The sequence below is a fragment of the Crassostrea angulata genome, chromosome 4 (assembly GCF_025612915.1).
Source record: "Crassostrea angulata isolate pt1a10 chromosome 4, ASM2561291v2, whole genome shotgun sequence".
In the NCBI taxonomy this organism is placed as follows: domain Eukaryota; kingdom Metazoa; phylum Mollusca; class Bivalvia; order Ostreida; family Ostreidae; genus Magallana; species Magallana angulata.
The window spans coordinates 34,139,040-34,164,753 of NC_069114.1; the positions used below are offsets into that span (position 1 = coordinate 34,139,040).

The window sequence follows — 25,714 nt, forward strand, 5'->3', positions numbered from 1 at the left end:
CACTGGGGGCACGGATATAGATTTGGGGCGGGGCAGGGCGGGGGGGTGGGGGGTGGGGTCGGGAAAATTCATTTCTTAAATTTACATAGTAAAATTACCAAAATATGCCTCGGATTCCACCCCCATCCCCCGGAAGAAAAAAATGAATGGGTGTCCAGGATAATATGTGCATATATGAATTTTTAGGTACAAAAATGAAATATTTTAAAGTTATCACTCATGTTAGCAATGTTGCCCAGGGGCCTACTGTTTAACTTGTTTGACAAGATGTCTCTGTATCTGTTTATTAAATGAACACTGAACACTGTGGGAAGTATAATATAAATTTTATAACATAATTAATCAATAATAAACAGTCATATTTTCACATTCAATTAGTGCACTTATTGAGATTAAAATATAAATGTTATATAATAACATCAATAATCAGTAATAACTCTCCTTCAATTCAGATGAACTCAACTTGTGATAGCATACATGATAGTGTATCAAACTAGCCAGCTGTTTTTTAGTACAGGTACAGAGTATTTCAATTTGATTTTTTTTTTAAAAAGCCAACTATTTGTACAAGCATACCTATTGTACATGTACATACCTAAAAATATTTTTTAATTACTATTTAAAAACATCAATGTTTTGTGTGGTTATTTGTATCCCGTACATGTGTAGAGATCTAAAAATTTATTAAAAAAAAAATCAACATAAGAGGGACTCAAATAAATTAAATTCTTTAAAAAGATCAAACATGTTTAAGTCTTTCAGTTCTAATACCTAAAATTAATGTACTTTATAATTAAGAATAAATCAGAACATATAATAATACATTGTAAGACGTGCATAAAGACAACAGCAGAAATTTAAAATGTTCGAACATAGCATACAACATTCCAACAAGAAAACAATTAATATTGCAAATTATTAAATTAAATATTGCTTTGAAGACTTGTACAATTATTCAACCACAAATAACATTTACTACATCTCAACTTCTTGAAATTAAAAATCATTGACTAGCTTACAATATTTTTTTTATCATTTTCATAAACAGTTATTGCACAATCAAATATTGTGGTTTAAGATGATCTGGTGTGATAAAAATAACCACAAATGCCCACTTATCTAGAATCTGTTTTAAATTCAAAATAGGCAGAATAAGATCAACCCTGAAATGTTCAAGGATTTTGTTTTAGTTAAGAAAAGTTGAATGGGTTAAAAAAATCAGTTAAAAAAGAAATAATATTCATCATTGGCAAAAGGTTGAATAAAATATATTTGATTGTTGTGATGAAGAAAAATCTAATAATATCCTTAAGTAATATAAAACTCCTATTCAAAAAATGTCAATATATCAACATCAATAGAAAAATTATGTATGATCTCCCTTTGTCTGATAAACTGAGAATGCAAGGCACACTATGATGATCAAATACAGTAAATACACAGCAGTGAAATACATAATTAGGTACTAAAACCACTAACAATACATAGCTACATGTACATGTAAACAATTTCTAATTGCAAGGATTAAAAATGTTTGAGTGAAACTAAAATGAAAACCAGCTATTACGATTATAAACATTTACAAAGATATCAACTATTAATGTACCCTTTCCATTCACATTCTGAATTAGCTGACATATAGAAGCTCTCCCATGATATTTTATGGTATAAGATTTTCAATTTTACTATTACTTGACTGTGTTTTCTATCCCTAACCCTTATATTATCAAGGGCAAAGAAAATTACACAGTTGAATTGAAATCATTTTTTTTTTCCAAAAACACAGGGAAAATTTTTTATCAATTTTTTTTAGCCTTTTCTTTTTTAAATATACATGTATTTTTATTTTATGAGCCTAAGTTGCTTCAAATGTATTGTATGCATTTTTTGTGACATATTATCGAACATTGCAGTGTAATATAAAAAATTATTACATGTGATTAATCACCATATATTGAGGCAAATCAGTGATAATTATACATGACTGTAATAAATACCATATAACTTTAAGATTAAAAAATCATTATTCAAGCTAAAGAATATTTAAGTATCTCTATACCAAAAAAGAATGTATGTATTATTCTATAGGTATATATTATCTAAATAATGCTAGTTTACGTGTAAAGGTGATACCCAATGATATAATAATAGCAAACATAAGTACATTTGTAATATGTATGAAATTCAAAGTCAAAAACAAAGGAGAAGTGAATCATTTCTGGAATGACCTCTGATGGTCTTCAACTGAGTCAACCATTTCATTTCGTCTAAGGAATAGTAGATATTTAAAAAGCTCTAAAATAAATTTGCTTTGTCAAATAGCATAATAAATAATCATCCTCTTGCTTGTCAGACTATCATCATAAAATTCTGGATGACATTTATCCAATATAAAACTCAGTCCTGCAATATTCCACACCTTTAGAAGACCTTTTCTCGAAGCTGTATGTCTTTCATTAGGCAGTTGATTTCAGCTCTCATTTCACCATTAAGAAAAATGATGACCAGGAAACCACTTCATCATGCCATGTCTTGCGTCTCTTGGTCTGGGATGGATAACTCTATTTCATCTTTCGGAGGTCTCCTACCAAGACATTTCTGAACCAATGGCAGAAAGTAGAGCATGGCTCCACTAATGGCTACCATGGTACCCGCAACGTAGAAAGAAATATCATAGCTTCCTGTGCCATCATACAACCAACCTGTAATCATAAAATTCAACATTCATTAGTAATTATATACTGTAGGTACATTTATAAGGACATATTACTGTAATAGTACTGTAACTGAATATCTACTTTTTTTATATTCATGATAGATTTGATCATGCCCCAACCAAATTATCACCTCATAATATTCAAAGAATGATTTCTTCTTACTGATATTTATGTAATTTTCAGCAATTGTTCAAGTAATTATTTGAATGTAAATAAGCAAACCCTCCATGCACCTTGATTATACGTCATTTGAATTTATTGGACTGTATAGTACAAAATCCATATGTAGTGTTATCACCGGCAAAGAACTGAAAAATGGAATTATATATACATCTCTCTCTCTCTCTCTCTCTCTCTCTCCATACCAGCAATTGGAGGTCCAATGAATGTGGCTAGACCTTGGAACATCAACAGCAGTCCAAAGGCATTGGTCAGTTTGGCAAGCCCAAGGAGGTCCACAAGGACAACTGAGGTCAGTCCCACATACACTCCTATAACCCAGAAAAAAATACAATGAAAAATTCTAGCAGTATATGCACATGTAGGAAACATTCAGCAAGTTTCTACTACTCTGAAAAGAGTCCCATATGGACCTTTGACACGGTCAAAATAGACCCCATCACAATAACTGCAATACTATACTCTCTTGCAGGGCAAATTAATATACATGTACTTTGCTGCAGATTTAGTCATTGATAATTAAATGATGTACGTACCAGTGAATGAAACAAATTGACTGTATCATCATATTTCACCAAACAATGCCATTATGTCCAGCAAAAGAGCAGCATAGCAGTTACTATGAAGGAGTCTATACAGCTCTGAGAAAGAGCCGGAAAAAATGCTTTTTAATAATAACATAATACTTTTTGAAGCATGACTTTATGTGCTATGTCTCTTAACAGCATCTACGTATATATGTCTGTAAAATTATTATTAAGTGTCAATAAAGCTATATACATGTATAGCCATTCCTTGATCATTTCTTGTCCTGTGTCGACGAATAAATTGTACTAAAGACATAAAAGGAGTCGTATCTTTAGGCAAACTTAAGCATAAAGTTATTGCTTTGATACCTGAATATTCCTTGGTTATTTTAAACATATAGCCATCATGATCAGCTGATGGTTCAAATCATCATCATGTGATTGACAACTCTCAAAAACACTCCAAAGTTACATGACAATGGTACACGACAGATTTAGAAAAACACCACTTGTGCCACAGTACTTGAAACAGTCGAAATTTTTAATGACACTTGTATCATGTGTATGGATAAACATAGAGGAACATATAGCATTCATAAATTCATCATGCACGTAAGAAAGAGCCCTTGAACATCTCTTATTTGCTCTTACGGCATATATTTTAGGATTGTCAGTTTTATTTTGGAAGAAAATTAAAATGCAGAGGTAAAGTGGGAAAATTTTAAGAAGAGATAAATCTTGGGATGGTGTTTCACTATTGGTGACATCGCAGGTGAACAGGGTTTTAAATCATCAAGCAAATGCAAAAATATCATTTCTATTGTTTGTCAAATGTCTGATTTAAACCGAGAAAGTTCTTCAACTTCGATATTAACTCCACTTGAATCATGTATTTGCGTCAATTTTAGAAGTCTGTTTTCAAATGACAAATGCAAAAATATTGTTACTTATGTTTGTCAAATGTCTACTCTAAATCAAGCAGGTTTTTGATTTCTTTTCCACTCAGATAAATCATGAATTTGCGTTAATGTTAAAAGTCTGTTTTTAAATGATACATATTCATTTAATATCAAGCCTGCTAATTTTTTTTCAACATAACCTGTAAAGCAGTGAAATCAATAAAATGCATTACATGTTGTATTTATATTACATCTTCAAATTGAAAAAGAATTTATTCATCTGTGAAGATTTCAATTTCGAGTAAATTGCTGTCAATATAGCGATGAGGGGAAAATGCTCAGTGAAACGGTTCAATTAACTCCAAATCAATCACAAAATATTTGAATTCTAAATTCTGATTAAGCAACATATGAGCCACAATTTTAAATGTTTGAAATTTCTATTGCAAATGTGTCATTAACTAGACTAATGACAAAAAGTATTATGTCTTACAAACAATTAAATGTCATATTTTTTGTTGGAAAAGCTATTTAAAGGATCTGTTTCAAGCAAAATAACATTATTCAGCTTCTGTAATTTAAATTTTTTAATCATAAAGGTTTATGTTACATTCAGAATTGTCTTAATAGCATGATTATGTTACAAAAAAAATATATCAACAAAAGAAATAGAGCTCATATTGCTTTAACATCATGTAAAATAAAATTACATCATACCTATAAATGCACCAAACACTGCAGCATAGCAAACCAGGAAAGGATAGCTGTTGCTGAGAGGAGAGAGAGCAGTAGCCACACCACAGATGAACAAGGCGGTGTTGTAGAGCATCAGGCGGTTCACCCACGGTTTGTCCGCCATCCAACCGAACACCACCCGACCAATCGTGTTGGCTATCCCAATGACAGATATCAGGAATGTGGCATCTGTCTTGTTTATTCCATACTCGTGAGCCCGATCTGGGAGGTAGATATATGGCATGTTGAACCCAATGCTTGTACAAATGTTCGAAATGGTGAAAAGAAGAAAAATGACGTCTTTTAAGAGCGAGAAGTCCATCATCTGTCTGATGGCATCTCTCATTTCAGAGGAGAGGCCAAGGAAACGAAACAGGCACCAGTCCTGGTCGTCCGGCACAACGTCGGGGAGGGAAGTTATGCTGGCCACGTAAAGGTTTGGGTTAGATCGATATTGGGGAATATTGATGAGACTTCCGCTGTAGAAGATGTCCTTTCTATACATGGGACCAGCTACTGGCGCTTGGTGTGAGCGAGTGGATGTTTGGCGATGGAAGGACTGCTTGGATGGTGACTGTGACAATGAATTAGAGGCGATATTGTTGATGGCCCCTTCACTTCTGAACAGAATGTCAGTTCCATTTTCAACTTTTAAACTCTGTATGTGTTTATTTGGAATGGCCAAAGTGTCTTTGGTTCCTGTTTTCTGAATGTCAGGAAGATCTTGCTGGTGAACACCATTAGATTCTGCGGATTTCATTAGTTTTTCTTTCTCCGACTTTTCAGACTTTTTAGCATCATATTCTGTATCTGCTCTTTCATGTTTTACAACCAAAGGTCTGAATAAGGCCCCACATAAAATGCAATTCAAAATAATTCCTGCTTCTATCAAGACAGCACCCTTCCACGTATATTCATCAACAAGGAGTTTTGAAACTGGAGCAAAGATAAATGTCCCTATGCCTGATCCACACACTGCAATTCCTGTTGCAAAGGACCTTTTCTTGTCAAAATAATGGGATACACTGACAATGGCCGGAAGATACATCAGTCCAAATCCTAAACCTGTGTGTTAAAATGAATACATGTACATATTAATAGATTCATTTCAATAACTACCTGAAATTTATTACCATAAGATTATTTCCAAATCTGCCATACAAAACAGTTTTAATGTAAAAGTATTAATTAAAAAATCAGATGCTTTTCGTTATTTGTTCTTGCAAGTATTAGGATTGTGACTTTGAAAAAAAAATTTCAATACATGTATTAATAAAAAAATCAGCATCATGCAGCAGGTTCATTCTTTTTTTTTATCATATTAACCTTTATAAAGTGGATTACATAATAAAGAAAACATTTTATAGTTAGACTGATGTTCAATTAATCCTATGAATTGGGTTTAAGTGCTTTTAAAAACTTCAGGTATTAATGATTATCACTCAGTATGAAATGAACTTGACAAACTATCAAGATAAGGTCTCATTGAAACTTCATATTGAAGGAAGTAGACTTATCTCAAAGAAAAAAGAAAAAATCACAAAAAGGCTTCAAGTGTACTGTGCTACTCTACCTGGGCAAATTGATTAATGGAAGGGAAAAAAAACATTAAGTCAGATCAAAAAGGGTTGCCATGGTAAAGTTATATCATAGTCTTGGCAGTAATTGCTAATGGGCAGCTGATATATTGTCTCTCTTAGTTGCTAACCATCTGAAGTTTGAGCATTATCAAAATTTACCTGATAAAACACCAAAACTGAAGAAGAGATAGTATATGTTGGGTGCAAAAAGACTAAGGATGAAACCAATGGCGGCAACAATGGCTCCAGCAATGGTGACTGCACGGCAGCCATATCTGTTGGTCAAAGCACTGGCTACTGGTCCTAAAAAATAAATAGTACACGTGGTCAAAACAAAGTATTAATTGTGTCATTACCATGATGATGTACATGTAATAAAGAACAGAGTTTTTTTTAGACCGAAATGAACTCATTTTATGTGCTTAAGAAGTACCAGTATATGTAAGACATTCTTATATTAAGTTCAGTGACAGAGAAAAACGAATCTGTCATATCATAAACTTAAACATGCATAAATGTAGCTGCTGGTTCTATATAATGCTGCTGAAGAAGCTCTAAGATTCATCATCTTTACAAAATTACATTGTTATACTTGTCAATGGATGAAAAATGAGGAAAGCCCGAGTTGTTGGAAGTCCATTCTATTCCATTCAAGTGAACGGATCCAGACTCAATAAATCTGACAACTAATAACCATGGCTTTTACAGACCTAATCAAGGGTCACTAGCCATCAAACCTGCCATCAGGGCTCTGTATTAGCTGCCATAATGTTTCCTGGCCCTTGTTTTTCTCCCCTAAGCCACTTTAACCAAGAGAGAATGCTTGTATATCATCCAAATGGAGCTCAACTCTTCCAATCATACCTTCCCATTACGAAATTTAAATGATATCATACTATGCAATTTATACTTCTAAATTACCAAGAACAGAAAACTACTGAAATTGAATTTATTGATTTTTTAATATTTTCTGACCAAATATTTTTGCACAAACACTGTACAGTACTGACCCAACCTAACAGAAAGGTTATAACCCTGGGTTTACTTTTGGGTTTATTCTGGGTTTATTACGGGTTTACTAGAGTGGACACAGAGTAAACCCCAGGTAAACCCAGAGTAAACCCAAAGTAAACCAAGAGAGTAAACCTCAATTAGAAAAAGACCCCTGAGACAGACACCAAATGTATATTTGGAATATACAAGGGGTGGGAATTACAGAAAGTAAGATAATTAAATAAAAGACAGGTCTGCTTCAGATTTCAATGTTTACAGAGGACCTCTGCATAAAAGCAAACCGCAACTGAGGACCGTGGCGTGAGTAAACCCAAAGTTAACCTGGGCCAACTGGACACAAATTTTCCAAAAGTGAAACCAGTAGTAAACCCGGAGTAAACCCTGAAAGTAAACCGCGAGTTTAGTTACAGTTTACTCTGGTGTTAGGTTGGGTACGATCAGTACTGTACATCACATCATTCAAACTTTTCAAAGTTCAAGTTCATAAGATATTAATATCAAACTCTGCCTAACCAAACTCATCAGACTGATAAAACCCATGAAAGGTCTAAAGGTGAAACACATACTATGATCATATCATGAAATGTGAAACATATCACCTTTTTTTCCAAAAGTGAAACCAGTAGTAAACCCGGAGTAAACCCTGAAAGTAAACCGCGAGTTTAGTTACAGTTTACTCTGGTGTTAGGTTGGGTACGATCAGTACTGTACATCACATCATTCAAACTTTTCAAAGTTCAAGTTCATAAGATATTAATATCAAACTCTGCCTAACCAAACTCATCAGACTGATAAAACCCATGAAAGGTCTAAAGGTGAAACACATACTATGATCATATCATGAAATGTGAAACATATCACCTTTAAAGGGAAGGAAAAATATTACTATCACAAGTGATTTAAAATATCAAATTAGATTTCAGAGAAATGACCTCATTTTTCAGTATTCACTCTCTAGACCAAACATTTTAGAGACAGGATTAACTATTACTAATATTCTGACATATATAAAGTACCCTGAGTATCACTCTTCGAAAAAAAACTCCAATTGCTACTAGAGTAACTAAAAAGTACTATGCTAGTGATCAATGGGTAATTATAGTCAAGTTCATTGTGTTTGAACAATGCAATAATAAAGAAACAAAGTACATGTATATCTTATAAAGTCATAAAATTTATATCCATCTCTAAACATTCTTCTTCATTCTTTCACTTCACTTGTTGAAGCCATACTTTTTTGGTATTTCTGATATCAGAGGGAAGACTGCATGGTTTCTTAAAGTTTTTACACTTATTAACATTTTCGATAAGGGTAAAAACCCTATCTCTCTGTTGCTGAAATATATCAACTTGGGTCACAATTAAGTATTTGATATTGATTTATAAATAGTTTCCTGTGCATAAAAAATCATTATAATCTATTGAAAACATGCAAGAATTATTGAGTGTCAAAAACATTTGTTGGATAATACTTGAATATATTAGTCATAGCAAGTAAGTATAGCTAGGATATTTATTATCCTTTAAATATGATGTGGTGCCAAGTAAAAAACCTCTTGCCATGAACCTCTAAGCACTGCATAACGAACATCTTATGCATTGATTCATTAAAGATGTTACATGATCAATTCCTTTATTGATACCCTCTTTATTTCAGTGTATGAATCCCTAAATTTAACACTCATTATGAACGAATCTGTTGGGTTGGAGGAGTGGATGGAAGTGCAGACTCCTTTTATAAATTAATTCAAAAAAGATGTCTCTGATAAGGGATATATATTAGAAGAAAAAATGTTTCTGCTACCCTCCTCCCCTAGTCTTCCTGCTCCCCCTCCCCTAGTCCTCCTGATACCCTCCTCCCCTAGTCCTCCTGCTATCCTCCTCCCCTAGTCCTCCTGCTACCCCCTCCCCTATTCCTCCTGCTACCCCTCTTCTAGTCCTCCTGCTACCCTCCTCCCCTAGTCCTCCTGCTACCCTCCTCCCCTATTTCTCCTGCTACCCCCTCCCCTATTCCTCCTGCTACCCCTCGCCTAGTCCTCCTGCTACCCTCCTCCCCTATTCCTCCTGCTACCCCTCCCCTAGTCTTCCTGCTCCCCCTCCCCTAGTCCTCCTGCTACCCTTCTCCCCTAGTCTTCCTGCTCCCCCTCCCCTAGTCCTCCTGCTACCCCCTCCCATAGTCCTCCTGCTACCCCCTTCCCTAGTCCTCCTGCTACCCTCCTCCCCTAGTCCTCCTGCTACCCCCCTCCCCTAGTCCTCAACTGCATCCCAGTCCTTTTTTAAACCTCACATTTTACAGGGGCACTTGATTTTACATAGATTTCTCTTTTTCTAAGTGGATGTTTTCCCATTATTATCATATAGTATGGAAAATTATAACTATTCGTCAAAAGAAATCTCTGGAAAGATGTTTTAGTGGGAAGGAATAATAGGGAAGCTAGGGGTGGTGGTAGGGCCCGGTGGACTACCTCTGGAAAACATTCCTATAGGCTGAAGATTGGTCATCAAAATCAATATTTGTGTTCTTACATGTACAAGTATTATAATGACATATTGCACGCTTTCATTCCTTAAAAATTTAGTCAAAATAGCTTTTATCTTATCATTATAAATTCCTGGGAGAGCATGTGATGTGGAGGAATTTTCCCCTAGTAAGTAATACATGAAATCATTAAACAGTCATGAGTGATGCAAGCCAAAGAATGAATTCAGTTGCATGATCAGGTGCATTTAACAAAGGTCAAAGATTACAATACATATACAGTGTACATACATCATATAACATGTAGATATAAAATGCACTGCGCAAGGATGCTCTACTTAATCTTTTATCGCGAAGGAGCTTCATAATTACATACAATACTGGAGTGTATTACTTATAATGTGAACTTTTGGCAGTAAACAAGCAAAATAAGATGCCCGAGTTCCGCATTGCTCACCTGAGCAACAATGTCGTTCAACACAAGTATATTGGGAACTCATAGTTTAACTATATTAAATACAATAAGATAATAACATTTACTTTTTTTGCATATTTATTTTAAGCAATTATTATCATTATTCATCTTATTAGCAACAAGATAATTTATGCTCCTTCAGATACTGGTTTACAAAATAACAATCATCTTATTGAAAGGAATTTTAGATGCATAATTATGATTAATGAGTGATAATACATTATCCCTCTCTGACTTTAAATGAAAAAACAGAAAATATATAATGACACAAGCATTGTGCCCTTTCTGGTCCCTTGTGGTCATAATCATAAATATTGTTCCACACTAGCTTGATTTCATTTAACAAATCTTAATTAGTTTTCCATTTGCTTTAATCTTTCACATTATATTTTACCATACCTTTACAAATGAACTCATTCACAATTTCTTAAGGAGGATATTTCATTATATTTTCTGTGCAGAATTGAATTTCTACCTCTAAATGGCCTAATTCTGACCCACATGAAAGTCTATGAAGAACTTTGAATCCCAGTTACAGCCCTTTTCTATCCCCTAGTGTCTTGATTTAATTCATTACATGTGTGTAAGGTAAAATTATGTAAAAGTTTGAATAGTACAAGCTATTTTGTTCTAGAGAAGATTTTTAAATCATCTCTGTCTATTCTCACTCTCCCTTTCTTATGCTTTCCCTTTTGGAAGTGGGGCTGGGCCATCAATTGAACTGTCAACTATCAATTGAACAGGAATGCTCAATTCAAGTTTGATTGTCAGTGATTCTTTATGACAACCATAGACAGCAGGCAAACTTTCAACTGCTTGAGCCATTTACTCAGGTGAGCTAAAAAGGATTTACTACACATTTAGTTTTCAACTGGTTTCCCTGTATTTTATTGTGCCATGTGGAAGTGAATAATAAATCTCATTTTCTGATAAGTGACTTTAGGGGTTTCGTAAGAAAAAAGGCTGCTAAATTGATTCTTTAAAGTCCCCCATCAAAGACTTCTTTGAAACATTAGCTTGCTAAGCCGATAACTCAACAGCTCATCATCCTCTTTGGGTGTGAGGACCTCACTGATCATATAGTGCAAGGTTACATGGATTGGCAGACAGGCCGACAGACAATGATCAATATCAATACTGACTGTCAACATTGACTTTGTGAAGGTGATAACTTCAGAGGTTTCCCTACTTAACATGGCCTTTTATGTTGTGTAGGCTGGTTGAAGAAGAGTTTGCCCCCTGTCTGTCAGTCTGTCTGACAGGGTTCAACAACCTGTTAACTTTCCCTAGCTTGTGATTGTAAGACTCAAACTTTTAAACCCTTCCATATAAATACACATATAGATTAAATAATGAAAATATTAATTGAATAATGAAAATATCTTGAATAGACAAAATTTGTTTTAAATGTGCATATCAATATTTTTTTTTTTAATGTAAAATCGATTTATTTATCTGTCTTTTGTTTTCTAAAATATCAATAAATGCTACATACTAATCATAATTTTAGTCTGTCTACTCAATCCTTTGTTTTATCATCAATACGACATATGTACATCAGATACTCAGCTTTAATGATGACCAAAACATACATGTGGTTATAATCTAAACACTTTATACAAATGCTCTAATATTTCAACTTAAAAGATTTTTTTCAGCATATTTTGAATGGTGAAGCATTTCAAGGTTAATTTGAATTACCAGGTAATAATACATATAGACGTAAAATGTAGCTTACCAACTAGCAATGTGACTCCTGGAACAAGGGAGCCAACCCAAGCTGTCTCTCCTTTACCTCCCTTGAAGTATGTCAAGAATTCCATGTAAAAGACCCCAAAGGAGTAAACGATTCCATCGGCGATAACGTGTAGAAGAAACGATCCCAGAACCACAAACCATCCCCACCCCCCATCAGGAGGGGCTGGCATGTGGTCTGTCCCCACGCCATGCTTGCCCTTGCCTCGTCCTTGACCCATGGCACTTCAAAAATTTGATGAATTTAAAAACCGATGAAGATGAAAATGTGGCAGTTTTCAAACAGAGAAATCAATGATGTCTAACAATAGCACCACTTGATGAACAATTTCAGACTTTTGCTGGTTCAGATTTCAAACTGAAGTCCATGCAAGATGTGTTAATTTTACGTCCAACAGGAAATTGGAAATTTAACCGCCAGCTCTCTGGAAATAATCACTGGACTGCTCCAAATACTTTCCTAATGATTGAGGAATCAGGAGAAAGGGAGTATAATATCCTGGATAAAGACTTTCCATGTAGTCTGCGTGGTGAGATGGAATTAATTCACAGTAAAACTTTTGACACAGTGAAACAATTGCTTTGTAGTTGCACAGAGAGCTTCAGGGCCAAAACCAGAGAACAATGTGCTCTGAAGAGAGTGCAACCTCTGCCAATAATCCACTCCCTATTACAGAGAGCTCAGATGGTTGTCATAGCCAGGAAGGCGGACCCTGTCATCTACCGGTAACAGAAGAGAGAGCACGCAGTGATCACAGACTTCTATGGCCTTTTTGACCTAGAAGGATGGCACTTTCAAGCGGATTACCTCTGAAAAAGTAGCAAACAAATTAAAGACGGGTGTTTATCATAATCAAATCATTTTATTTATTCATATACATGTCAAGTGGTTTTATCTCTCTAAATTCAACATGCCATCTACATGATTTAAACAAAGTCAAACATGATTCAATATTGAATGGTCCTCACCTAGGTTAAAATCGACAAACATATGATCTGCTGTATCACTAGGTTGGAGAACATAAATTCTCAATAGTTAATTTTTTTGTTTTGTCCTTCTTTGTGTAGTAAAGGCTACCTTATGAATTCAAAACAATAAATCTTAAAATTGCATAATCCTAGCTATATTACTGCACCTGGTGCCTTCCTCAATAAACTGTACCATTCAACCATCAGTTGCTTTCATAACTCAATAAACTCAATAGCAACAATTTAAATTTTGATATTAAAATTTTAAGAAAATTATTGCAATGCATCAAGACAATATTTCTAAACTATAGCCTCTATCTTCTTGAATGTACAAGGGTTGCAAGATTTTTGTACATGATTGATTCATTATACACTTTAACGAGAGAGAGAGAGAGAGAGAGAGAGAGAGAGAGAGAGAGAGAGAGAGAGAGAGAGGACTTAATTTTATAATCAAGAGCAGCTTTGCTTCCTCATAATACATGTATCTCAAAAAAACAGGCTCAGCAACTTTTTCTGTTTTTAAAGTTGCATAGAGATATATATACTGTGCATTGCAGGGAAAAGAACCAAAATACAATGTACATTGTAATTTTTTTGTTGCAAACTCTTTTCTATTTTTTCATATATACTGATATATGTACTTGAATTCCCCCAGACACAGTTGTGTTTTAGAGAGATAATTTGAGACATTTGAATTCACCTAGTCTTAAATTTGCCCACTGACAATGAGGACAAATGGGGCAAAAATAAAATGGGGGCAAATATTTCCCTGTATACAGTGAGTATTGTCATTGATAGCCAAAAAAACTTGTTACTAAGTTAAACCTGAGGAACCAGTAAGTGATACACAGATTCGACCAACTGTAAAGTTTGTGTTCAGGAGGCGAGTATTGTCCTGTGTAACCAATGTGTGATACACAGATTTGACCATCTGTAAAGTTTGTGTTCAAGAGGCGGGTATTGTTGTAGCTTGCTGCAGCTGTCTATAAAATTTAATGTGATGCAGTTGGAAAAATCACACCAAAACAAAAAGATAATGAAATATTTTTTGCTTAAAATCAACCACCACACAAAAGTTACGCTATTGTGTACTACGTACCTCAGTTACAAATTTTATGAGCAGATGAAAGAATTCTAAAAAGGCCAGGTCAACAACCACTTTGTAAATGTATAATGGCTTTCTCATGATAGTAAAATCCTAATACAATGGAATTATCTAAGAGGAATGTGACCAGGCATGTATATAAATTTATATTTATTTCTTGTTTATCCCAAAATAATTCCCTTTTTTCTTCTTTATTTCAAAGACTCTGATCTGACTATTTGATGAACAATATAAGACTTAAAGCAGTTTTCTTCATCTTCCAATATTATTGCTAAAATGGGCCATATATAAACATGTATAGATGTATTGAATTATTTCTCACAAACAAATTCAAATTCCAGTTTAAAATTTTGCAAATATCCAGAACCAGAACAACTTTTAACTTCAATATAATTGTGGTAAAGAAAGAGTTACTATGCAGAGACACACATGCTTCATTCAGGGATAACTTTTGAAGTTTATAGGAAAGTTATATACATGTATATTGTACCCAATCTGATTGAAATCAGATCTTTGATCCCCTCCAACAAATTCCATGTCGCTACACAAAGATCTGATCTTTGTGTAGCAACATCGAATTAGTTGGAGCAGATCAAAGATCTTTTTGTAGCGACATTAAATTTGTTGGAGCGGATCAAAGATCTGAGTTTAATCAGATTGTATTGTACCAACACTAACTAATACAGTTATAGGTAAATAATATGTATCTAAATATCAGAGTCACATCTATACTCATGAGAACCAATTGGTATCTTAATTTCATTAAATTTTTCATTAATGAGAAGATACTATAAACAAGAGGCAAATAGGCCTTAACGGTCACCTGAGTAGCATATAACCCATACACAAACTTGTAGAGGAGTCTAATTTATGCATTTAATTAGGTTTCATTCTGGAGTAGAAAAATTATAAATTTGTAATAATGACCACCTCCCTGCCTGAAATCTTTCAAGAACTATCATGAAACCTATAATTTTGGTGAAAAACTGAAAGATCTGGTCTACAAAATCATGAATTCAGTTTTCCTTTCAGTTGTGTGGGAGTAAAGAACACAATATTTAAACATTATATGCATTATCATCTATACATCCATTTTGGCCCTGCCCTAGAGTCAAAACCCATACTCCAGGGGACATGAAATTTAAAATTTTTGTGGAGGACTTCCTGGTAAAAATAATTCTAAAGAAGAAACTTTTTAAACATTATATGCCTTAACACTTTATTGCCATATTGCCCCCCCCCCCCCCATGTCCTGAACCCCTGACCTGGCAGGAGCCATGAATTTCACAATTTAGGTAGAGGAGTTAGTGGACATCATAACCATGTATTCAGTTTTTTGCCCACATGTGTGAGAGTAAAGAAGAAGATTTTTTAAGATTTAATACATTTTTACTATATGGCCATATTTGGCCCCAACCTAGAGTCTGAACTCCTGACACAGGGGCCATGAATTTCGAAATTTTGGTAAAGGGTTTCATGGACATCATAATTATGCATTTAGTTTTTAACAAAATTATATGGGAGCAGAGAAGATGATTTTCTAAGATTTAATACATTTTAACTGTATGGCCATATTGTCCCCACCCTAGAGCCAGAACCCATGACTCAGGGGCCATGAATTTCACATTTGGGAGAGGGCGTCATGGACATCATAACCATGCAACCAGTTTTTCCTTACATATATGGGAGTAGAAAAGAAGATTTTTGAAAATTTGGTTTTTTTTTTTTGCATATTTGGCCCCACCTGTGGTGCCCCGGGGATGGTAGAGCCACAATTTAGATTCCTCTTACTATAGCGATGCCTCACATCAAAAATGGTAACAATTAGCTTTGTAGTTTTTAAGAAAATGTTAAAAATGTAAAATTGTTGACGGACGACGCACAACGACAGGCGAAAACGGATAACAGTAGGTCACCGGAGTAAAAAAACTTATAAGAAGGAAAAATAAAAATATTTGAATAATTTCCAAAAGGTAATCACTTAAAGTAATAAATGTGCACATTTCACTTGTAATTGTTAATGACATCATGTGGTTTACAAAACAAAGCTTCCTTAACAATTCATTAAAAGTAGCACAACCTTGCTTTTCATTGTTTTCAGAGCTCTTCCAAACAGTAAAGTTCCTCTAAAGTTGTCAGATGTACAAACACAAGAAAACAGAGCAGGAATGGGTTGGTTAAGAGATATATATCAAAGAATATATCAGAGTCAGCAGTTTCAAAGAGAAGTCTGGATGATTCTTTCTTTATGGGTTCCCTATGGTAGTTCTCGCTAATTCTGGTACTTATTATAACCTGGAGCAAGAGATAAAGGGAGGAGTAAAAGGGAAGATCAAACAACAGTGGTCCCTGTCATCTCCATGCAGTACTTCCCAATTAATGCTGATGTATTCAGTTTACAGCGTACATCAAATAGGGGTTGACTATCTTGATATTCATATACATGTTCTTTAATTGTCAACAAAATTCAGGTAAATTACCTTTCAGTTGACTTTTTTTTTACATTTACAAATTAACATTTTGTAGTTGTAAAAACATGATAAATGGGCCAAGAAGAAAAATTGTTCAGCATTTATTTTTGTACATGTATGAATCAGATAGGTAACTGCTAGTTATATTGATGTCATTTTCATGATTTTTTGGCTCAAATAATGTGTAATTATCAAGAGAGTGAAATATGCAAATTATCTTCCAAATGACATCATAGGAAAAAGAACATGTGATTATATAATGACAACCTTATGTGTTCCTTGTTATTATATACAACATTATAAAATACTGAGGTAATAAAAGAATCATATGATTTATTTACTCTTTTAATGTTAGTTTAATTTGGTGATATGTGCATCTCATTATGCATACATGCATGCATTTCATGTTAAAATAGACTATATGATAAGTTTTAAAGAAATAGATTCTATTACTCACTGACATATACTGAGTTACAATGTAATACCCAGGTAATCCCTTTGACACATTGTCAATGAGATATATATAATCTGTTAACATCTAAATTCATAGACATGTCCTTCCTGTTGGTGTAAAAGAATATGTTTTGTCTGAAGTAATACAATTAAGGAGGCCATATCTGACAGTACATTGACTAAGTGACATCCTTAATGATGACTATGATGTGTATCATCCTTAACATATTTTTACTGACAAGTTATTTTTAACATACTGAGGTAGGCGTGAAGAGCTTTAAGAGATGACCTTTGCTCTACCCAGAGTGTTACATCGTATAAATGTACCATTGAACTTTGTGGGATTTATATTGAATGCATGCAGACAGTGACTCAGCTATTGTATTTTACTTAATGAACTCGATCAAATATTTCCCCCTCTGACAAAAGATATTGGTTTACCATTTATCTTTATTGACTTAAAATATGTAGGGTCTTTGGGGGATGGGGGTGCACAAGGTTGTATTATAGACATTTGGTTCTCACTCCTATTCAATCAGTAAAAATTACTCATAAGTTAACAAATAACATAATTGTTTTGATATTTTTGGGACATTTGAACACATACTACATATCTTTCTCATTTGATTCATAAAATCAACATATCAGTAAATCTTGATCCAAATTGGATAAATGTATATCCATGATGAATTCACATAATTATAAAGTCAATTACATTTTAAGATCACAAACTTTTTAGAATGTACGGTAATGTAATAAGGCAATACATTTTCAAATAGTCATCATTTCTGCAAAAAACAAAATGACAGAACAGATGGGGATTTGAACCTGGGCCCATGCATCTGCATCGCCATATGCTGGGTCATGTATATGTACTCTAGCTTCCAACTGCAGAGCTTTCTCTACAACAGACCCTATCTGACCCTCACAATATAGAGAGTCAGTCTATTGCCCCTAGTATTTGCCAGTTCATGTACAGTGCTATTTTGATTTTACTTTATACATTATTTAAGTATGCATGGGTAATTAAACAATTTCTACTAGAAAGTGGAAAGAAATCAATAAAAAAAAAGAACCTAAGGCAAAGTGAACACACTGAGTGTTGTCCGGATGAATTACCCCGGTATCAATTGTCAGCTTTATTTTGCCAGGTCATGCACCACCACCTCTCAAATTGCTACAGAATGATCTTGCTAATTCACAAGGTAAACATGTATCAATATTAAACAATTTATACAGTTCTTGTAAGATGATTCAACTAAATGATCCTTACATCATGGAATCAAAGTACTGAAAATGCAACTGTGACTGCAACTGAGAGTTGTCCTGACAATTATATATTCTGGGTCACCATCCCCCAGGTTGTTACAGAGTTCTTTTGCTACGGTAATTAATTCACATGGTTAAAACAGTGAATAAAGTCCTTATAAAATTATCCAAGTACCGGCAGATGATCCTTAAACATAAATTTAATCAAAGTACTAAAAGTGCAAAAAAACTATCAAATATCCGAATCTATATATATATCCCTAGTCCATTGTGCATGAAATTAGTTATCTTGGCAAAGAAATGAAAAACTGCAAATATTTGATTGCTTAAGAATATTGATTTCTGATAATTGCTAATAAATGATTAAAATTTCCCATTACAAAAATGTAGCAAACGTTTTGTAATTATATAAATAGCTAGTCAATTTCTTCAGTGCAAGATGATATGGTGCATATTTTCACTTACCCAAAAGAATGATTCTTTATCATAGCTACATAATGGGCATTTGTATTCAATTATCTTAACTTAAGTGCACAGACTACTGTAAAATAAAAGCCACTTTCTTTTTCTTATATAATTATCATTCAACAACTGCCACATAATCTGTTCATTTTAAGATTGCAGGGAAAACTAGATAAAGTGAACATAGGTAACTGTGAAAACTGAGCCAATTGAATTAATATACACTTACATGCAAATGTCATACAGACTGTGTATGAAGTTTAAAGTGAAAAATATAATGAATCCCCTGTTTTAACTATGGTTATCTTCAAACTCTCTCTCTCTGTCATTAAGTTGATGCTTTGTAACGTGATCGCTATCTTATAGAGCTACGTTAAATAATGACAATAATTAAACTTAATGACAGAGAGAGAGAGAGTAATACACACATTATTTAGCAATAATTGCATCCAGCCTTTGATTCAACAAAATGGAGTGATAACATGTTATGAATATGAATTAACTCTTTTGACATTTTATATCCATTATACAAGAAAACCAAGATTTAATAGAAAGAAACTGTATATATAATTTCACAAACTTCACAGCGGATGACTGCAGGTCTCTTCATATAAAGCTTAACACATAACCTTTTCAAATTGCTGGTTGTATACGAAAGATTTAAAGTGTTTAGATTTGCATTTGATGCTCCGCCGAAGCTATAGAGCATATGATAAACCATCAGTAGGACCAGTCAAGCAGTATAGATAAGACATTAACTTGAATCAAGTTTTAAATCATCAGTTTTTTTTACTGTAAAAATTGAGCATTATTCAAAGTGGATGTTTACATATTTTTACAGCATCAATAATGTTATATTTCAAGTTAATATCAAAAAAACAATATTGTATTACATAACTGTTATTCGAGAAAGTCTGAATCATGGTAATACACACATTATAATTTAAAGCAGGGCGCTGCCTCAACTGTGTGCATATGACTGCAGCACACAGCATGCACTTGATAAAAATTACTTCAGAATCAGACAATGAATAATTCATTAAATGTAAAGGGGAGAAATGAAAAACTGACTACGATGCAAGATGAAACAAAGTGATCAATTAATGGACCTCACTCAATTTACATAAGAATAGTACCTTTCTGTTAGAACTTGGAACAAGCTGACACCAAAAAGTCTGGTTCATGCATCCCTTATAGAGTCTGGATTCATGCAATGCAATGACAAAGACATCTACTAACAATGTACATTAATTTGTATGATAATGGAGAAATCTCCACTGCTTGATAGAGATTGGTCAATTTCAGTACTCCAGGTACTCGCAGCTGATGAGATAACCAATTACAGCATTACAATGATGGCTGACGAGAAGAACGATTACTTTAAGACAGCTAGTACACATACCAAAATATATGATATTCCTGTTTACAATCACAAGGAATTGTCACCATTTATTACTGCAAACCTGCTTTAACTGATGATGACTTTGTTTTATGATTAACACGCAATTTTAACTGAACAAAAAATGCCGTGACTTATTTTAGTGATCAAGGCCTGATGTAAGTAAATTTTCACAAGTTCAAAAGACTTAACAAGAAATATTCAAGCCAACAAAGTTCTGAAGATATATACTCACAAAATTTTCTTGCTATGAAATAAATGTTTATGGTGTATATAAATATACATGTAGGCCTATGTTCAAATGATATATCATATTTAACATACCTGTATGTTTATGGTGTATATAAATATACATGTAGGCCTATGTTCAAATGATATATCATATTTAACATACCTGTATTCACTAACTGAAGAAAATAAGATATATATCACACGAAGTACTTCCAACACATAGAAATGTCATATAAACTTTTGGTACATAGCCTTCAAGGCATTTATAATCTCCAAAATTATATGACAATAGCTCATACATATAAGGTATCACAGGATATTACACCAGGAGTATTTTGTATGCAAACAACCTAAATTGTATACCTTGTACTCAATGAACGAATTATCACTTCCAGAGCATAGCAATGTCAAACAGACACAGTACAAGAATTCTTGGGGTCTTTCTCTATACCCATCCTGCTTATATATACTGGCAGGCAAGCAAAACAAAAACAGGGGGCAAATTGTTTACCTGCTATCACCCCTCGTTAGCTTTGACAATACTGAGAGGCATCGCTGCCACATCAAGCCTACATCACATAACAACGGCACTACTTCATCACTCATAACAAAAAACAAGAGAATTTTTGGTACCTAATTGCGAAAGATTTCACACTTTCACTCAAAAGTCACATTCTTTACGCATAATTCACAGCTCTTATTATGGGTTATTGCACGGGTTTCCGGAACTTTCTTCAGAGTTCTGGTTCTGGAGCAGCATTAATTTACGTACATTAACATTTATTGTGAACATTGATAATCAAAGCTTCATTGATTTTCATTTCACTGATTCTGGGAGATATATAGTCATGTCACCTGAAAGCTGGTGATTTTTTCTATTTTTGATCTAACTAAGGCTTAATAAAACATTAAAGAAATCGTCCAAACTATAGCAACCGAACTTAATGTGTTTAAAAAACCCATCTCAAATCAATAAATGTTTGTACAGCACAACATATCGCACAATAGATTGAAAAAAATTGATAATGGATTGCTTGAAAGGTTTAATTTATGCATGATCTAGCACTATATATAATAATTAGTTACGGCAATCCTGAACATCACAGCTGCTCCTAAATAGTTCGGTCATCGCACATCGAGGAAGGAAAACTTTACAACGAAAATAATTACCTAGTACACAGGACAAAAATATCACTTGATTATGAATTAAATCTACATTCAATTTAATATTTTTATATTTTATCAAGAAGTGATATTCTCCATTTCTGTGTAAGTTTTAAAGTTTCCTGATTGAATAATATTGCATTATTAATGAGGGTTCTTCATATGAGCCTAAATTAAACTGTGTACATTTTAAATATATACATCTACATATATATGCAAGCAATAAAATTAATGGCAATAGGATAGAGTTATTTTGCTCAGTAAAATGTTAATGTTTCATGAAAAAATTACATGGCAGGAGACTAGCTTAGATACTGTCAGTTATTTGGTAAAATATGAAACTTTATCAAATCATATATGTTTAACCTAAACTTTGGTTTTGTCAGCTATAAAAGCAACAAAAAAAGATCTTTGAAAGCACTGCATATGTCTACATGTTAACATCTTGAAAAAAAAATTCAAAGGATATGGAAAACCCTATTCATAGTTAATATACTGCAGATTTGTAAAACAAATGTGAAAAAGAACTCGCCTTTGGTATGGTAATTAACTTCATATATATCAATCATATGAACTTTAAGACGAAATGTTTCCCCAGCAATAATTCATTGTAATGCTCTTACTACATGCAAGAATGATGCATTATGTATTAAAGATATATATAATCTCAACATTTATGAAAAGTACAGAACATTCTCAAACACCTGAACTAGGGTAATTGATCAATTCTTACCTATAGATAAAGATCATGTACATTGTACAAGCTTAATTCATATAGCAGCTGATACCTTAAGTTTTTCTTATGAACTTAATTACTTGGTTCACAGATATATAGAAAAACAACACTCAATTAAAAACAGCAATGTCAGGTGTTAAAATTATGAGAGAGAGAGAGAGACAGACAGACAGAGACAGACAGACAGATAGAGACAGAGAGAGAGAGAGTACCCATTTAATTACTCACATTTTACAACTTATTTTCAGATGGCCCTATAGCTACAATTCCAAGAAAATCAAACATTTTCCATAATGATCCACTCAAGACAACTAATTAGAATCCGAGTCACAGAAAAATGTGACTATGAGATTGTTTACAAACTTTCAAAGCTAAAAATATATACCAAAATACGCATTTAAAAAACTCAGTCAATGCCAAGCCATGCAGATACGAGAATTCCAAAGACTGTGTTGACATAATCTGCCCTAAGAGTCAGGTAACCTATCATAATAACTTTGATCTGAATAACAGACATATGTCTTTGTGGCTCTCCACGGGTACTGATATCAGGTGTCCAGGTCGAATCTCTTAATTGTGCCCCGGCCTGCCGATGCAGCATAATAAACCTTAATGGCTATAATGATGTGTTTGCAACAAATTACGCAGTACTTGTACTTAAAACTTACTAGCAGCCATGCATGAACATTTAAACTCTTTTATTTACAGGTACACTACATAGATATATCAGCTGATTTGTTTAGTATTGGACGTTGCATTGTACTTGAATAACTGTGAGCAATCTAACTTTCTCTTGTTTTTTTCCATTAACACCCAATATTTGAACAAGTATTAAGTTCTACAATCAATGATATTTATTTGAGAGCTATAGGCAAGAACAAATTAGTCAAGGGAAATTAACTTTTACTGCTATAGTCAGTTTGGAGCTGTATATTTCCTTAATTCTTAAAAATGCGTGACATGCAACAATTAATAAAGGAGCTGCATGATTTAATTTAATTTCAGCATCCGCAAGAAATCTAAAGCTGAATGAAGACGTAATCTCTTAACCTTAATGCATCTACAGTAATATACAGTAATATACAGCATCTACAGTAATTATACAGTAATGCATGTTACTGTTACCCAGCATCATAATAGTATAATGAAAAACATATTACAAACTATACAGTAAAATCAACACTGAAGACTATATACAGTTAAATAATGACAATTACCAGTGGTCCTGAATTGAAAACCAGCATCTCCACTCAACAATTTCACTGATTAGTTCTGCTGATCACACAGAAGGCAAACAATTGTACACAAAGAAGTCATGTGATCCACAGCTGATGCGTTCAGCCTGCAGATTTCACTGAGATCATGTGACTAACATGTGATGCAAGTGAGAGAAATAGAGTGGAAAGCGTGAAGACGCAATAACAAATGCTACCAGCGTGGCAATTTAAATGAAAAAACAGCTGATCCAGTTGTCTGAGTTAAATACCTCGATCAATAAAAAAATAAGGAGTGTTTATTAGTAGTTCTTCCTTCTACAACCAGGAAAATAATGTATTCATGTTATGACTCATGATAAAATGCCCTACAAACCTTGATGTAGTGTGTACTTTCTTTGTTCCTTCTGATCAGAGAATTTCCAATAAGTTGTAGGGGAAAATCCATCAAATGTTATGACACTGCATTCTTCACTCTCGAATGATCCTTCCACCTGAAAAATCAATAAGCGGCCAATATCAGCGGTGGCAAGTCACAGGACGTGTTGTCCAAACTCATAACTGATTCATCTCCTCACTGGCTTAATACAGTCACTTCTACCCACTTGAACTTGAGAGGCATAAAGTGTTTTACAGCTGACACCGAAAATAAATAAACTGCCCTCAGTTAAAAATAGCTTCTTATGCATAATGAGATAATAGTAAGCTATAACTTATCTATTAATGCTTGTTTTAAATAATGCACAAGTGGGTACATACATATTTGCCTTGATATAAATATATATTTAATGCAAGCAAACTAAGATATGAAATATTCAATTGGGGAGGCAATTTAAAATAAAAAAGGATGCCTATATGCATGTCGGCTAGCTAGTAGACAATTTTTAAAAAAACATGTGCAATAAACATTGAATATCCTAGCTGGCAATTTTTAAACTTAAGATACTCTCAGGAAATGCAGAGTTTACTATCTGCAGGGATATCAGGAAATGTATAGACACATATAACCTGCACAATTTACATATGCATGCTTTTTAAATTAACATAAATATTAAAACAATTAATATACATATAAATTTCTTCCTCAAAGTACTTATAAAGTTACATTATCAGATGATGGGCAATTACCTGCAATATACTGCGTTTAAATACTTGTTTGAATAATATTGTTACACATTCTACTTTTAAGAGAGAGAGAGAGAGAGAGGGAGAGAGAGAGAGAGAGACTGACTAATGTTTTCCTCATACTTTTTAAAGGCAGCATAGGGATCAGCAGAAATGTATAGTGCAGCTAGTAGTAAAGTTTTAGGACGTTATCTTCCTTCTTCTGAATTTGGCTCAATTATAACTTTCAAATGAAAAAAAATAATTAAAAATATCATCATCTTGTTCCATTTACCGGTATTCATCAATGAAAATGTTTATCAGTGTTAGGCACATTTGGATAAGCAATTTATATAGTTTATCATCTTTGCCAATACGACTATGATAAAATTATCAATTGAACCTTTCTGTGTAAATAAAACCTTGCAATTATCTGCTCATTATTAAGATAAAGTTCGATAAAATGTAGCCAGAATCTGTTTCTAACAAATATATGGATAACATGCCTCACTTAGCCATAATGTGTCTAGCAACAGCCACAACGTAGTTCTAGCTAGTTTATCAAGTAAAATGTTTGGTTTTTCATTGATTTAAAAATCTTGATACACCCACATCAAACAAGGCTTAAAAGTTGTCATACATGGCTATATCTAAGACATGTTTTCAGGTTTCTGAATGTACTGTGGTTTCATTAATTTTCGTGGGTATCATTTTTCGTGGATTTTCAAAAAACCACAGTTTCAAGGATACGTAATTTCGTGGCTAATGATCCTATC

The 25,714-nt window shown here is 33.6% G+C and overlaps 1 protein-coding gene across 4 annotated transcripts; it reads right to left on the reverse strand.

The window, feature by feature from the left end:
- Nucleotides 1–309: 309 nt before the first annotated feature.
- LOC128180099 (monocarboxylate transporter 12-like) lies at nucleotides 310–24,446 on the reverse strand. 4 transcript variants are annotated; one of them, XM_052847940.1, is made up of 6 exons: nucleotides 24,211–24,446; nucleotides 12,345–13,171; nucleotides 6,798–6,941; nucleotides 5,041–6,123; nucleotides 3,083–3,208; nucleotides 310–2,702 (listed from the first exon to the last, which is right to left on the reverse strand). In XM_052847940.1, the coding sequence occupies exons 2-6, from the start codon at nucleotides 12,580–12,582 to the stop codon at nucleotides 2,521–2,523; spliced, it is 1,773 nt and encodes a 590-aa protein (XP_052703900.1). In that variant the 5' UTR covers nucleotides 12,583–13,171; nucleotides 24,211–24,446; the 3' UTR covers nucleotides 310–2,520. The 4 variants fall into 4 exon arrangements, with proteins under 4 accessions (XP_052703900.1, XP_052703901.1, XP_052703903.1 ...); XM_052847941.1 differs by lacking the exon at nucleotides 24,211–24,446 and adding an exon at nucleotides 23,838–23,984; XM_052847943.1 differs by lacking the exon at nucleotides 24,211–24,446 and adding an exon at nucleotides 22,849–22,988.
- Between the last annotated feature and the right edge of the window lie 1,268 nt (nucleotides 24,447–25,714).